General features: G+C 39.3%; 1 protein-coding gene across 5 annotated transcripts in view; it reads right to left on the bottom strand.

The window, feature by feature from the left end:
• Positions 1-16534, bottom strand: part of LOC118019622 (nuclear receptor-binding factor 2) — a 34567-nt gene that overhangs the window by 2105 nt on the left and 15928 nt on the right. For 3 of the 5 annotated variants that reach the window (XM_035019017.1, XM_035019011.1, XM_035019005.1), the window contains 2 exons: positions 15453-15537; positions 11168-11208 (listed from right to left, as the gene is read on the bottom strand). In XM_035019017.1, the coding sequence (XP_034874908.1) occupies positions 11168-11191 (24 nt within the window). In that variant the 5' untranslated portion in view covers positions 11192-11208; positions 15453-15537. Of the gene's footprint in view, positions 1-11167; positions 11209-14437; positions 15106-15452; positions 15538-16534 lie in introns of those variants that run through there. The other 2 variants (XM_035019024.1, XM_035019031.1) reach the window with 2 other exon arrangements.

The following is a 16534-nucleotide window of genomic DNA, read 5'->3' as shown; positions in this document are numbered from 1 at the left end:
GGGAATAAACAGATTAGATGATACAGAAGAAGAGATCAGCCATCTGAAAGGGTAGAAATCACCCAAAATCAACATCAAAAGAAAAAAATTTTTTGGATGAGGACAGTTATTATTTGTTGCCCCTCTGGGGCAACAAAGCATAATAAGAAAACTTGTATGAAGAAATAATTACAACGACTGCAATAGCCAAACTGTGGAAAGAGCCCAGATGTCCACTGACAGATGAATGGATAAAGAAGATGTGGTGTATATATATATATATATATATATATACACACACATACAGCGAAATACTACTCAGCCATCAAAAGAATTAAATCTTGCCATCTGCAATGGTATGGATGGAACTAGAGGGTATTATGCTAAGCGAAGTCAGTCAGAGAAAGACAAATACCATATGATTTCACTCATATGTGGAATTTAAGAAACAAAACAGATGAACATAGGGGAAAGGAAAAATAAAATACGACGAGAACAGGGAGAACCATAAGAGACACCAAACTCTAGGAAACAAACAGGGTTGCTGGAGGGGATGTGGGTGGGGGGGATGGGGTAATTGGGTGACAGGCATTAAGGAGGGCACTTGTGATGAGCACTGGGTGTTATATGCACCTGATGAATCACTAAATTTTACCCCTGAAATTAAAAAAAAAAAAAAGGAATAGAGCTTTTTAAAAATAATTTTTATTTTATTTTATTTTTTAAAGATTTTATTTATTTATTTGAGAGAGAGAATGAGATAGAGAGAGCATGAGAGGGGGGAGGGTCAGAGGGAGAAGCAGACTCCCTGCTCAGCAGGGAGCCCGATGTGGGACTCGATCCCAGGACTCTAGGATCATGACCTGAGCCGAAGGCAGTCGCTTAACCAACTGAGCCACCCAGGCGTCCCAATAATTTTTATTTTAAAACAAAACAAAAAAGAAATAGCTGAGAACTTCCTTAACACGGGGAAGAAAACAGACATCAGGTCCAGGAATCAAAAAAAGCCCCAAACAAATTTAACCCAAAGATCCATACCAAGACATATTATAGTTAAACTGTCAAAAATTAAAGATAAAGTGAATCTTAAAAGCAGCAAGAGAAAAACAACTAGTTACATATAAGGAAATCCCCACAGGATTATCAGCTGGGTTTTTGTGGGGGTTTTTTTGGTAAATCTCTTTCCTCACCTTTGTAACAACATCTAATTTTTAAGGTGGTTTTATTTTATATCATTTCTGTACAGATCTTTGCACTCTGGTTTAGATGAAAACTATATAACCTCAACTATAAAATAACATTGGGATGTTATTAATTATATAAATCAATTTTATTTTATTTTTTTTTTAAGATTTTATTTGTCAGAGAGCGAGAGCGCACAAGCAGGGGGAGCGGGAGAGGGAGAGGGAGAAGCAGGCTCCCTGCCGAGCAGAGAGTCAGATGTGAGGCTCGATCCCAGGACCCCAGGATCATGATCTGAGCCGAAGGTGTCTAGGCCTAACCGACTGAGCCACCCAGGCACCCCTAAATCAATTTTATTTTCACCATCAAAATGACCACGTTCTATCAACAGCAGTGTAAAGTCTGCCATCACCGAACTGCAGCGGCAACTGGGAGGAGCAATATGGGAAACAGTTTGGCAATTTCAGAAATGAAAACACTTTTCCAACATACATGAGTTCCATAGAAAGACCAATGTGAAATATTCAAATACTAGAATAAAACAGAACAAGCATCCCATACTGTTCAATAACTGAACACAGCTACTCTTTCTTCAGCGACTGAACCAAGTGCAGGATGCAGTAGGACAGTGATCACGGACAAGTTTTCATAATTTCAGCACATTTCATTCTCAGTTTCTGGAGTAGAAACACAGACTGGAGAAGTGTCACTAAGGAGGAGGGGGACCAAAAAAACCCTAGGAGAGTTGACCACAGACCACGTGGTACAAATTTTAGAAAAGTGCAAAACTCCTGCCTGGAAGTGTGTTTTTCTGACCACCACCGTGAGGAAGACAGTGCAAAAATGTGATCATCTATTTTCCCCCTAAGGTCTTGTTAGGTCTTCTAACATCACAACCCTATTCACACTAACAATACTAGAGTCCTAATAAATAATATCAATTACGGTATCTGGAAGGAAATGGAGAACATGTTTTATTTGCCTGGTACTCTGTTTAGGACCAACTAAGGCCCTGGTCATTGACATGATCTCTCCCAAATGCCGGAAAGACTCTGGCCTTTTAAGATAAATGCTCTGGCTGGTGCTCATGTCTGCACAAAGCATGCCGGCAAGTCCCTGGGTCCCCATGCCAAGGGCAGAAACCCCTGGCGGGGGTGGGGCGGGGAGAAGAGGGAGAAGGCTGGCTCTCTCCCATTCCTCCCAAAGCAAGCAGGGGAGCGGCCGTGGGGCCTCAGCAGGACGCCCCATGACCTTCCGAGGCCAGCCCTCTGTGGAGCCGCCACAGAGGAGGAGGCTCAACCGGGGCAGATGTCACCTGCCGCACGAAGACCTGGAACACGAAAGGTGTCAATTCTTCCCAAATCGCTATACAGGTTTAATGCAATTCCATCCACATCACAGCAAGATGCCAGTTATGAAAAGGGGGAAGGCTAGGCCTCTGGTGGTAATGTTACAGTGAATCCTCTGCCAAAGAGATGTGTTCAGTTATTGAATCCTGAACCCTAAAAATTAGATGTTGTTACAAAGATGATCCAATCCAGTTAATGAATCCTCTGCCAAACAAGAGTAGCTGTGTTCAGTTACTGAACAGTATGGGATGCTTGTTCTGTTTTATTCTAGTATTTGCACTTTTCCAGAATCAGGTGGATTCTAAGCAAAAGGTCTGCAGGCCAGGAGCGGCATGATATATTCAAAGTGCTGAAACAAATCAATAAATACCCAGCAAGGCTATCATTCTGAATTGAAGGAGAGATAAGAGAGTGTCCCAGACAAAACAAAAGCTAAAGGAGCTCATCAGCACTAAACCAGTTACAAGAAGCATTAAAGTGGAAAAGAAAAGACCAAAACTAGAAGAAAACACATGAAAGAAAAAATCTTGCCAGCAAGGAAAAACACAGAAAAGGAGTGGACCAACCACGGATAAAGCTAGTATGAGGGTTAAAAGAACGAAGTCGACAAAATCTACTATAATTAGTTAAGGGACTCATTAAATAAGGTATAAAACAGATGTCAAAAACATAAAAACGTGTGTGCGTGGGGGTGATAAAGTGAATAAAAATGCACTTGCTTTTAGAATGCATTCAAACTTAAATCACCACCAACCTAAAACAGAGAGCTATATACATGCAATCATATAGGAACCTCACGGTAACCACAAATCAAAAATCTGTAACAGACACAAACAGAAAGGAATCCAATGATAACATTAAAGAAAGTGAATCACAAGGGAAGAGAGCAATAGAAGGAACAAGAACTGCAAAACAACAAGAAAACAATTTTTTAAATGGCAATAAATACACACCAACCGATAATTACTTTAAATGTAAACAGACTAAATGCTCCAATCAAAACAGGTAGGGTGGCTGAGTGGATTAAAAAAAAAAGGACCTACATACATGTTCCCTACGACAAACTTACTCCCAACCTAAAGACACACGGACTAAAAGCGGAGAAATGGAAAAAGATATTCCACGCAAACAGAACAGAATAAAAGCTGCAGTAGCAATACTTACATCAGGAGAAATACACTGTAAAACAAAAGCAGTAATAAGAGACAAAGGAGGGCGTTACACAATGATAAAGGATCAATCCAACAAGAAGAAAACACCTGGAAACATTTATGCAGCCAACATAGGAGCATAAATAAATACATAAACCTAAATACATAATACCTAAATACATAAAGCAAATATTAACAGACCCAAAGGGAGAAACTGACAGTAATAGAGTAACAGGGAACTTGAACACCCCACTTACACCAAAAGATAGATCCAGACATAAAATTATTAAGGAAACATTGGCCTTGAAAGACACATTAGACCAGATGGACTTAAATCCATCCAAAAACAATAGAACACACACTGTTCTCAAATGCACATGGAACAGTCTCCAGGATAAATCACGTTAGTCCACAATAAATTTAAGATTGAAATCATTTCAAGCATCTTTTCTAACCACCAGAGTATGTAACTAGCAATCAACTACAAGAAGAAAACTGGAAAAAACACAAACACGTGGAGGCTAAAACATGCTACTAAGCAAGGTCAATAAAAAGAAAAAATCAAAGAGGACTCCAAAAAAAGACACGGAGCAATGAAAACAACAGTTCAAAGACTACGGGACACAGCAAAAGCAAAAGGGAAGTTAAGAGTGATACTGATGACCTCAAGAAATAAGAAAAATCTCAATCTAACCTTTCAGATAAAGGAACTAGAAAAGGAAGAAGAAAGCCCAAAGTAAATGGAAGGAGATAATAAAGATCAGTGTGGCAATAAGTGAAATGGAGACTTTAAAAAATAGAAAAGATAAAAGAAACGAAGAGCTGGTTTTCTGAAAAGACAACAAAATTGATAAACCTTCAACAACACTCATCAAAAAAAGAGGACACTTACATATAAAATCAGAAATGAAAAGAGAAGTTACAACCAATACCACAGAAATACAAAGGATTATGAGAAACTACTACAAAAACTTACATGTCAACATATTGGACAACTAGAAGAAATGGATAAATTCTTAGAAACATATAACCTCCCAAAACTGAATCAGGAAGAAATAGAAAAATTTAAGACTGATTACTAGTACCTGAACTGAATGTGTAATAAAAAATTCCCAACAAGCAAAGATCCAGGACCAGATGACTTCACAGGTGAATTCTACCAAACATCTTTTTTTTTAAGAGTTAATACCTATCCTTCTGAACCTATTACAAAAAATAGAAGAGCTAGGACAGCTTCCAAATTCTGTGAGGCCAGCATTATCGTGATACCTAAACCAGACAAAGACGCTACAAAAAAAATTACAGACTAATATTCCTGATGAACACAGATGTAAAAATCCTCAACAAAGTATTAGCAAGCCGAATCAACAACACATTAAAAGGATCATCCACCACACCACAATCTAGTGGGATTTATTTCAGGGCTCCAAGGACTGTCAATATCTGCAAATGTATCAACCAGCTAATACCAGGTTAACAAAACGAAAGGTAAAAATCATACAATCATCTCAACAGAAGCAGAGAAAGCATTTGACAAAATTCAACATTTATTCTTGATAAAGAAGCTCTCAACAAAATGGGTTTAGAGGGAAGATGCCTCAACTTTTATAATAAAGGCCATATATGAAAAACCCACAGCTAACATCATACTCAATGGTTAGAAGCTGAAAGTTTTCCCTCTTTAGATCAGGAACAAGATAAGGGTATCAGCCCTTGCCACTTATTCAATGTAATACTGAAGTCCTAGCCCCAGCAATAAGAAAAAGAAATAAAAGGTATCCAAATTGGTAAGGAAGAAATAAAATTGTCACTATTTGCAGATGACAGAATACTATATAGAGAAAACCCGTAAGAAGCCACCAGGAAAGCGGTGCCTGGGTGGCTCAGTCGGTTAAGCGTCTGCCTCCGGCTCAGGTCATGATGCCAGGGTCCTGGGATCGAGCCCCTCATTGGGCTCCCTGCTCAGTGGGGAGCCTGCTTCTTCCTCTCTGCTGCTCCCCCTGCTTGTGCTCTATCCCTCTCTCTCTCAAATAAATAATAAAATCTAAAAAAAAAAAATTAAAAAAAAAAAAGCCACCAGGAAAGTATGAGAATAAATGATTTCAGTAAGGTTTCAGGATACAAAATATACAGTAATCCATCATGTTTCTAAACACTAGTATCAAAGTAGCAGAAATTAAGAAAACAATCACTTCTATAATTACATCAAAAAGAATACCTAAAAATAAATTTATAACCAAAGAGGTGAAAATGACCTATACTCTGAAAACTAAGACATGGATGAAAAAAAATTAAAGATGACACAAATAAATAGAAAGATATACTACTAAAATGTCCATATTACCCAAAGCAATCTACGGATTCAATGCAATCCCTATCAAAATACCAATGACATTTTTCAAAGAACTAGAATAATCCTAAAATTTATATGGAAACACAAAAGACCCCAAATAACCAAAGCAATCTTGATAAAGAACAAAGCTGGAGGCGCCTGGGTGGCTCAGTCGGTTAAACATCTGCCTGGTCATGCTCAGGTCATAATCTCAGGGTCCTGGGATCAAGCCCCAAGTTGGGGGGGGGGGCATCCGTGCTCAGCAAGGAGTCTGCTTCTCCCTTTCTCTCTGCCCCTCTCCCACTCATGCTCGCTCCCTCTCTGCCTCTCTCACAAAATAAAACCTTAAAAAAAAAAAAAAAAGAACAAAGCTGGAGGTACTATACTCCAAATTTCAAGCTATACTGCAAAGCTATGTAATCAAAACGGTATGGTATGGCACAAAAACAGACATATACATCAAACAGAACAGAACAGAGATCACAAAAATAAATGCACATATAGCTTATCTATGACAAAGGAGGCAGGAATATACAATGGGGAAAAGATAGTCTCTTTAATAAAACTGGCCCACTACATGCTAAAGAATGAAATTGGACCACTTTCTTACGCCACCCACAAAAATAAACTCAACATGAATTAAAGACCTAAACATGAGACCTGAAACCTAAAATTCCTGGGAAAAAACATAAGCAGTAAGTTCTTTAACACTGGTCTCAGTGATTATTTTTTGGATCTGCCTCTTCAAGCAAGGACAACAAAAGCAAAAATAAATGGGACTATATCAAAATATAAAGCTTTTGCATAAGGAGGAAACCATCAACAAAATGAAGAGGCAACAACTTACAATATGGGAGAAGGTATTCACAAATGATGAATCCAATAAGGGGTTAATATCCAAATATATAAAGCATTCATAAAACTTTATGAAAAAAAAAATCCAAAAAATGGGCAGAAGACACAAATGGACATTCCTCCAAAAAAGACATCCACATGGCCAACAGACCCATGAAAAGATGCTCAACATCACTACCAATCAGGGAAATGCAAATGAAAACCACAATAAAGTATCACCTCACACCTGTCAAAATGGCTAAAATCAACAACACAAGACACAGCAGGTGTTGGTGAGGATGTGGAGAAAAAAGAACCCACAGCTGGTGGGAATGCAAACTGGTGCAGCCACTATGGTGGTTCCTTAAAAATTTAAAAATAGAACCACCATAGAACCCAGTAATTCCACTACTAGGTATTAACCCAAACAAAACAAAAACACTAATTCGAAAAGATCTCCGCACACCCTACGTTCACTGAAGCATTATTTACAATAGCCCAGATATGGAAACAACCTAAGTATCTATGGATAGATGAATGGATAAAAAAAGATGTGGTGTATATAAACGGAGTATTATCCAGCCATTAAAAAGAATGCGATCTTACCACCTGTGACAGCATGGATGGACCTAGAGGGTCTCACACTAAGCAAATAAAATAGGGATAAGATAAATACCATATGATTTTACTTGTATGCGGAATCTAAAAAGCAACTGAACAAACAGAAACAGACTCAAATACAGAGAACTGGTGGTGGCCACAGGGGAGGGGGATGGGTTGATGGACAAAATAGGTGAAGGGGATTAAGAGGTTCAAACTTCCATTATAAAATAAGTAAGTCATGGGGCGCCTGGGTGGCTCAGTTGGTTAAGCGACTGCCTTCGGCTCAGGTCATGATCCTGGAGTCCCGGGATCGAGTCCCGCATCGGGCTCCCTGCTCGGCAGGGAGTCTGCTTCTCCCTCTGACCCTCCTCCCTCTCATGCTCTCTCTATCTCATTCTGTCTCAAATAAATAAATAAAAATCTTTAAAAAAAAAAAAATAAGTAAGTCATGAAGATGAGAAGTACACCACAGGGAATCCAGTCATTAATACTGGAGTAACATTGTATGGTGAGAGATTGGAACTATACTTATGGTCACCACTGCCTAATACACAGAACTGTCAAATCACTATGCTGTGCACCTGAAACTCATGTAACACTGAATTATCAACTAAACTTAAAAATAAACAAACGAAAAAAAAAATAAACGAATGAATGAATGGCAGTTGAGGAAGAGAGAGACTCAGGAACATGCCCAAGGTCACAGAGCCAAAAGGCAAAGCTGGGGTGTGGACCAACCAGGGCAGGAGAGCCCCACTGTGGTAGTTTTAACACATGTCTATAAACTTTTGAACAGTCCTATCAAGAGACGGAGTCTAATACCCTCCCCTCAAACCTGGGTGAGCCTTTGTGGTCAATTCAAGGAACAATGCAGAAGGGATGGTGCTGGGAAACTTCAACTGCCACGTGGCCAGGTTACAAAGACCAGAAAGAGGAGGAGGAGGAGAACGATGCTGTGCTACCTGAGGAGCCCTAGCTGTCTCAGGCCGTACTAAGTCTCCCCAGCCCAGCACCAGACGGGAGAAGCCACCTGGGAGATGACATCATCAGCTGCCACCATCTGACTGCATGAGAGCTCCCCACCCCCTCAACTGACAACTGCCCAGCTGAGCCCAGTCAACCTGATTTGTGAACAAATGCCTATTTAAAAAGAAAAAAAAAACCAAAACTTTTATGATAACACAAAAACCTTATGATCTCCTTCCACTTAATGAAGAGTAAATCATCATCATGCCATATAGTTAATGAACTTACCTGTGTGTGAGCAGCTTCATGTGAAAATCTAGTAACTATGCTGCAAGAACCGTATGAAATGTTTGTGTGTCCTCAACATTGCTGAAGTATTCATTTACTGTGTCTGACACCGTGTGCAAGGCTTGTGTGGAAGCAGTCCACCTTTACATGGGCATCATGATGAAGTTTTCTTACTGTTTTATGACCTTGCTTTCAAAGAATTACATGACCATTTGGTACGCCTCTCCCGTAAACGGGAGAAACCACATATTAGCCTATCATCACAGGTAAGTGAGTTTTTAAAGATGTAACAATATTTCCAACACTGTATTATGAATATGACTGTAACACTATACACCATAAACATTCTATAATGAATGAGTCATACATTAGTGTTTAGGCTAGTCTACCATAAAGCAACCATATTGCTGCTTCTTCGTTATCAGTGCATGCATTGTTTGTTATACCTGCAAATAAATGAGTTCTTGTCACATTTTTATTTCTGATGTCTCATGTCAGTAATACATTTAACATCTACAGTACTGATGTCGGTACTAACAGGCAATTCATCCTGTAAACAGGCAACAGAAACTTTAACCTATATAGAGTCAACAAATACAGGACAGTACGCTAACCGTATTTTCTCTTTCTTGTGACTTTATTATTTTCTTTTTTCTAGCTTATGGCTGTATAAGAATACAGTATATAGTCATGCAACATACACAGTATGTGTAATCAACTGTTAATGTTATTGTTAAGGCTTCTGGTCAACAGAATATCAGTAATTAAGTTTTGGATGGGGGGGAAGTTTAGGCAGACTTTCGACTATTTAGGAGGCTGGCACTTGTAAGCCTCAAGTTGTTCAAGACTCAACTGTATTTTCCACATTTTCTATGCTGAACGTGTTGTCAAGGAGTATTTGTGGAAACTTTCTGTTAACAATTTTCTACTTGTAAAAGTAACATATCCACAGTAAAGTGTGTGGGGGGAAAAAAGCTTTAATATTTTGTTTAAAATGCTATGGCATTCTGTTAACCATACTGGGTGCTTTAAAAAAAATTCTAAGTGAGAAAAACAGTGGTCTAAAAAATAATAATAATGACAATGTGATTCAATCAGAATTCTATTCTGATATGATGTTTTAAAATTTTTTAAACAAAAAAGCAAAAACAAAATAACTGGACCTTTCTATCTTAGATAAGCTAACTTTTTTATTCATAAACAAAACCCCATTCATTCAGAAAGTCAGAAGTCCTTTCCAAATCAACATATTGAGAACTTTTTTGAACAACCCTACCCCTGTGAGATGCCATTTGTACTAAGCTTAAAATTAGAAAACTTTCCTCTTTAGATATTCATTCTACAACTAGTTAAGATCTTTTTTTAAAGATTTATTTATTAGAGAGAGAGATGGGGGGAGAAGGAGAGAGAGAATCCCTAAGCAGACTCCAGGCTGAGTGCAGAGCCCAGGGTAGGGCTCGATCCCAGGACCCTAAGATCATGATCTGAGCTGAAATCAAGAGTCAGATGCTTAGGGATGCCTGGGTGGCTCAGTCGGTTAAGCATCTGCCTTTGGCTCAGGTCATGATTCCGGGGTCCTGGGATCGAGTCCTATGTCAGGCTCCTTGCTCAACGGGGAGCCTGCTTCTCCCTCTGCCTGCCGCTGCCCCTGCTTGTGCTCTGATAAATAAATAAAATCTTAAAAAAAAAAAAAAAAAGTCAGACACTTAACCAACTGAGCCACCCAGGTGCCCCAGCTAAAATCCCTTTTTATTAACAAGAGTTAAGGAGGCTCAGTGCATGTTTGTATTACATGGCTAACATGAGCAGTTCTATACCAAGGGAAGAGCACGGAATAGAACATAACTTTCAGGTTCTCTTGGTTCAGTTTGAGGAAGTGGTATTTCTTCCCTGCCCGCTGATATCCCCTAAGGATCTCCTTAATTCAATTAGACAAACACTACTGAGTATCTCCTATGTACCCTGCCACTTTTATAATTAGAAAATCATCTTTGGATAAAGGTATTTTCAAAACCTTTATCCAAAGATAAAGGCCCTCCCCAAACACAGAAGAAATTTAAAACCGTTGGTGAAACAAAATTTAAAGGTACCAGAACTGCTTAGGAATTCAGGAAAAGACAAATTCAGATTTAAATTATTTTTGGCATGCAAAGGGAAGGCCAACTGGTTTCCCCCTTGGCCAGACCTGCTTACTCTCTGTGAGCTAATGCTCAGGAGAGGCCCTAGAAGTCTCTAAGGAACACATCTGGTGATCTGAGATCTAGGAGTAACTAAGAAAAAAAAGAAGTTTCTGCATGCCATGTCTGGGACACTGACAGCAGTTCACTGAGTTTTAATTTCTGAAGTACTCTTCTCTTATCCAACTTATGTATTTTGGACTACGGTGTTTTGAGAGGGGCGCAATACTTTATTTTACACACAGTTCAAGTCTCCACAAGAAAATCCTTCTAATCCTTATCACAAATACTAAGAAATTGTCTCACCTGCTCAGACTGTGTGAGCTTCATGGCTTCAGAAAGATATGCTGGTTAAAAAAAAAAAAGGCACATTAATATGAGTGTCATAATCTTGTAATCAACAGGTCAAAGGAAGAGTTTTAGTACTCCTAGGACAAAAAGAACTGGTTTTAGAAGCAATTCTGCTACATAGTTATCCTGTTCCTGAACAGAAACAAGGTGGGGATTTTAAGACAGGATTCTTAACTTCTCCAAGAAAGAAGTCAGTGGTAATCAACTGGAGATATTCTCTACCCCATTTTGAAGGGGTTTTTCTTCAAAATCCTTGTAGGTTTCATAATTAAGAAAGTAAAGATGGCCTAATTAGAAATATAGGATCAGGAAGGATTAAAATTAAACAGGAACCTATCAAAACCCTACTACTCATTTTGATCACAAATCAAAATCAGAGACTGATTATTAGTGTCTTTTTGCCCACATGAATACCTGGACTATATCATTTTGGCCTCCTATAGAACTACTTTTATTGAATTATTTCTGAGCTATCCCATCAACCTACCATGAATCAGGTAGTTAAGAGCCATAAGAACCTGCTGACTTATTTATTGTAAGCAAGTTGCTGAGGATAGAATAATGTCCTTTATGAAGACCATAAATAGTAATTCAATAAACTTCTCTCTGACCTTAGGATCAGTTCCTGGGTGACTTAATTTACTTGGATTTAAAAAGTCACTGTAAAAATCCCTAATTTTCCTCTCTGAGCTACCTTCTAGAAAGCTCAAAGCCAAGTTCTCCTTCTATCAAATAAGCAAGAACTCATGGTGCATTTTGTGAACTATGCTTCCAGGTACTCCTCATTTTATCTTTCTGTGGCTTCCTCATCTGCTTATTTCTTTTCTTTCTTTTTTTTTTTAAAGATTTTATTTATTTATTTGAGAGAGAGAGAATGAGAGAGCACATGAGAGGGGGGAGGGTCAGAGGGAGAAGCAGACTTCCTGCCGAGCAGGGAGCCCGATGCGGGACTCGATCCAGGGACTCCAGGATCATGACCTGAGCCGAAGGCAGTCGCTTAACCAACTGAGCCACCCAGGCGCCCTCATCTGCTTATTTCTAATTACATTTTATATTTTGCTATATTCCTCTCTAAGGCCTTTTATATACTGTGGAACAAAACGGTATAAATGACAAGTAATAAAATAATAGATCACGCACAGTCTCCATTTTTTATTTCTTGCTTACTATAAACTTTTCAGTGTCTCTCATCCCTACATTAAGTTCCTTTTTGCCTTTTTGCAGATACTACAAGGCAATGTTTCTGTCCTCTTAATTCAAATATTTTAAATGGTTTTGTTGTCTGCCAGTTTCTATCATAGTCTTTAAGATACAGATTAACTGGATGGTCTCTCCCCAACAGAAAACAGTTGGTTCTATAGCCTTTGCTCTAGCCATACTTATATTTTTTTCTCAACTTTTGCCCTTTATTCCTATAGTAAGTCTGAATAGCTGCATACAGACTGCCTTCGGCTCGGGTCATGATGCCAGGGTCCTGGTATCGAGCCCCGCATCGGGCTCCCTGCTCAGCAGAGAGTCTGCTTCTCCCTCTCCCTCTGCCTGCTGCTTCTCCTGCTTGTACACTCTCTCTCTGTCAAAAATAAATAAACTCTTTAAAAAATATAAATAAATAAATAAATAAAATTTGGGTCTTAAGGGGCACTTAGCTGGCTTAGTCAGTAGTGTGTGACTCGATCTCAGGATTTTAAGCTCAGCCCCACGTTCGGTGTAGATCACTTAAAAACAAAATCTTAAAAATATGTACTTATAAATAACATAAATTTGCTCTTTTTGCTATTTGTGAAAAAAATGAAACCCACTTAGGGAAGTGGACTGTGTAAGACTACAAGTAAGAATTCTAACGACTGAGCCACCCAGGCACCCCTAACCACGTCAATTTTCAACTCCACTCTGAAACACAAGGCTATTTTTTTTTTAAAGATTTTATTTATGTAGGGCGCCTGGGTGGCTCAGTCGTTAAGCGTCTGCCTTCGGCTCAGGTCATGATCCCAGGGTCCTAGGATCGAGTCCCACATCGGGCTCCCTGCTCGGCAGGAAGCCTGCTTCTCCCTCTCCCACTCCCCCTGCTTGTGTTCCTGCTCTCGCTATGTCTCTGTCAAATAAATAAATAAAAATCTTTAAAAAAAAAAAAAGATTTTATTTATGTATTTGACAGAGCGAGAGAAGAAACACAAGCAGAGGGAGTGGGAGAGGGAGAAGCAGGCTTCCCGCTGAGCAGGGAGCCCGATGCGGAGCCCAATGCAGGGCTCGATCCCAGGAATCATGACCTAAGCCGAAGGGAGAAGCTTAATGACTGAGCCACTCAGGCGCCCCACAAGGCTATTTTTAACCAAGTCTGAACTCCAAATCAAATCAGCTCAGTGGGATTAACTAATCACACTTAAATTCTCTCCCTAATTAGAGCTAATGGGATCCAAAAGGCTGCCTTTATCTTTTCTACTCCTGAGAATGTGGCAGAATGCAGATACTGACAAAGTAGGAAGGGGCGTGTAAAGCCCAACATCAATCTTAACTCCTCAAATAAAGACAGGGATATAGAGGGTGTCTGGGTGGCTCAGTCGGTTAAGAGTCTGCCTTCGACTCAGGTCATGATCCTGCAGTCCCTGGATCGAGCCCCGCATCGGGCTCCCTGCTCAGCAGGGAGTCTGCTTCTCCCTCTGACCCTCCTCCCTCTTGTGCTCTCTCAAATAAATAAATAAAATCTTAAAAAAAAAAAAAGACAGGGATATAGGTTAGGAATGAAGGAGACCTTTCTCCCTTTTATATACTCAGAATCTCCTACTGCTCAATGCACAATAACATATGCTGGTCACTCCATTGTATTTTATTTTATATACATGTAACCACAACCACTGCGGTATTATTTCAGTGGCATTCATCCACAGCATTTTTTAAAAATATTTTCTTTATTTGACAGAGAGAGAGAGAGTACAAGCAGAAGGAGTGGCAGGTAGAGGGAGAAACAAGCTCCCCACTGAGCAGGGGTTCGATCCCAGGACCCTGGGATCATGACCTGAGCCAAAGGCAGACCCGTAACCGCCTGAGCCACCCAGTCACCCTACACAACACTGTTTGTTTTTTTTTTTAATAGTGTAGTACATTGTCTTTTCTGTAAGGTGACTATAAAATTAACAATTTGATTCACAACAAAATACAGTTTATGAAAGATTTAAAGAGCACTAGCTGCCAAGTTTAATTTTGTATAAAGCTCTCCATGAAACTCACCATAAAAATTCACAAAGACTTACAGGGTACATATTAGGCCCTCAGCCTTACTGCTGAAGGGGTACACTTCAGTGGCAAAACTAATTCTTTTAAAAATAAGACTTGAAATTTTCTCTGAAAATCACGGGCGTGTAGGCAAAAATCACTGACATAAAAGAACTTAGTCAAACCAGTATCCAACCGTGTGGTCTGTAGTCCAGCCCTAAGGCAACACTGGAGGGTACACTCTGCCAAGAAACAACATGGTTTTAATCATCACAGTGGCCTAGAAAAAAAGTGTCTTCCTCGCTCTAAGAAAGGTGGCCTATTTTGAATGCAGCATGAGTAAATCACTCCCTCCCCGAGGTTTTTAGGTTTGTTAATCAGCCAACAGAAACCAGTCTTTACATAACAGACCCCAAATATCTATTTCTGAGTTCAACATATGCTAAACTGCAACTGACTGGGATAAAATAACTGTTTGATAAGAAGTCATTAATTCTAAATTTCATACCTAAAAGAAAGCGATCATCAGCATGATACCATAGGCACAAATGTACAGATGAAATATTCAGAAAGAAGCTAAACAAAGAGTATTACCAGCATCTTAGAAAACAAATTCAGTGAAAACTAATCGGTTAAAATTTAGTTATTACTTTCATAACCCAAAACGGCTATTTAAAATTCATTTTCCATAACAAATAAGATAAAGTGGTAGACTTATTGCAATCACTTCTACCTTTAGGAATCTTTGGATTCAGAAAGCTGTGTCCAGAGTCATTTACCAATATGGCATATGCAACCTTCATGGTTTAGGAAGACTAGGTTAGGAGGAACTAGGAAATCCAACATACTCACTTGAAAAGTAATCCAAACTGATGTCCTGGTGGGTCAGTAGTGTCAACCTTGTACATGCAGGGCAACACCCTATCATTACTACTGGGACTTTCATTCTGAATAACTTGTTGAGAGATGGCTGGAGAAAAGAAATTGCCCTCCAGTTTTAGACTCAGTATTTCTTTAGAAGAATACTCACCTGAGGCCTTTTTGTGACAAGAAATAGCCTCTTCGTATTTCCCTGCAGCTAATAAACGATCTGCTCGTCTGCTCTGTTGATGAGCCTAGAAGACAAACATTCCCAAATTCCTCTGAATTATATAAAAAGATAGGACTTAAAAAAAATTTTTTAGGGGCGTCTGGGTGGCTCAGTCGGTTAAGTGTCTGCCTTCGGCTCAGGTCATGATGGGATCGAGCCCCACGTCGGGCTCCCTGCTCAGTGGAGAGCCTGCTTCTCCCTCTGCCTGCCTCTCTGCCTACTTGTGCTCTCTCTCTCTCTCTCTGTCAAAATCTCTTAAAAAAAAAAATTTTTTTTTTGGACAAGATAAATGATGCCCTTTTTTGCCACACATCAAACCATTACAGCTATATCAGTAAGAAATCTAATGGATAGCTCCTTGAGCTGTAGCATCTGAAAGGATTGGCAACTTCTCTCAACTCTACCAATAAACCATTACGTTTCACACCAGGCACTTAACTACTTCAGTGACTCATATTCTTCCACTCTTCAGAGATTAACCAAGAGTTACAATCACAGATTGCTACCTAAAATGTGTAGTTACTTGATTTTTAACAACCTTTCAAAACAAAAGTCATCTTGTGAATCCTTTCACTAGTTTGTATCGTTCAACAACTAAAATCAGGAAATTTCCAGAGAAGTCAAGCTTCTCTTATATCAACTCATTCTTCCCTTCCAACATTACAGTTACTATTTGTTTTTAAGATAAAAATTTGCACTGTACAGTTGAAGAATTAACTATACAAAAAATTTTTTTAAGATTTTATTTTTTTATTTGACAGAGACACAGCAGGAGAGGGAACACAAGCAGGGGGAGTGGGAAAGGGAGAAGCAGGCTTCCCGCCGAGCAGGGAGCCTGACGCAGGGCTCGATCCCAGGACCCTGGGATCATGACCTGAGCCGAAGGCAGATGCTTAATGACTGAGCCACCCAGGCACCCCTGACTATACAAATATTTAATATTACAGTGATTTCTTTTTCAGGTACCACTGACCACAAAACAACAAACTCAGAACTTCCAAAAGCAAATGACTAAAGTGCCC

Source organism: Mirounga leonina, unplaced genomic scaffold, assembly GCF_011800145.1.
Source record: "Mirounga leonina isolate KUSES-001 unplaced genomic scaffold, KU_Mleo_1.0 Mir_108, whole genome shotgun sequence".
In the NCBI taxonomy this organism is placed as follows: Eukaryota; Metazoa; Chordata; class Mammalia; order Carnivora; family Phocidae; genus Mirounga; species Mirounga leonina.
Note: the sequence above shows the minus strand (reverse complement) of the source record. Positions and strands in the feature narration are given on the sequence as shown.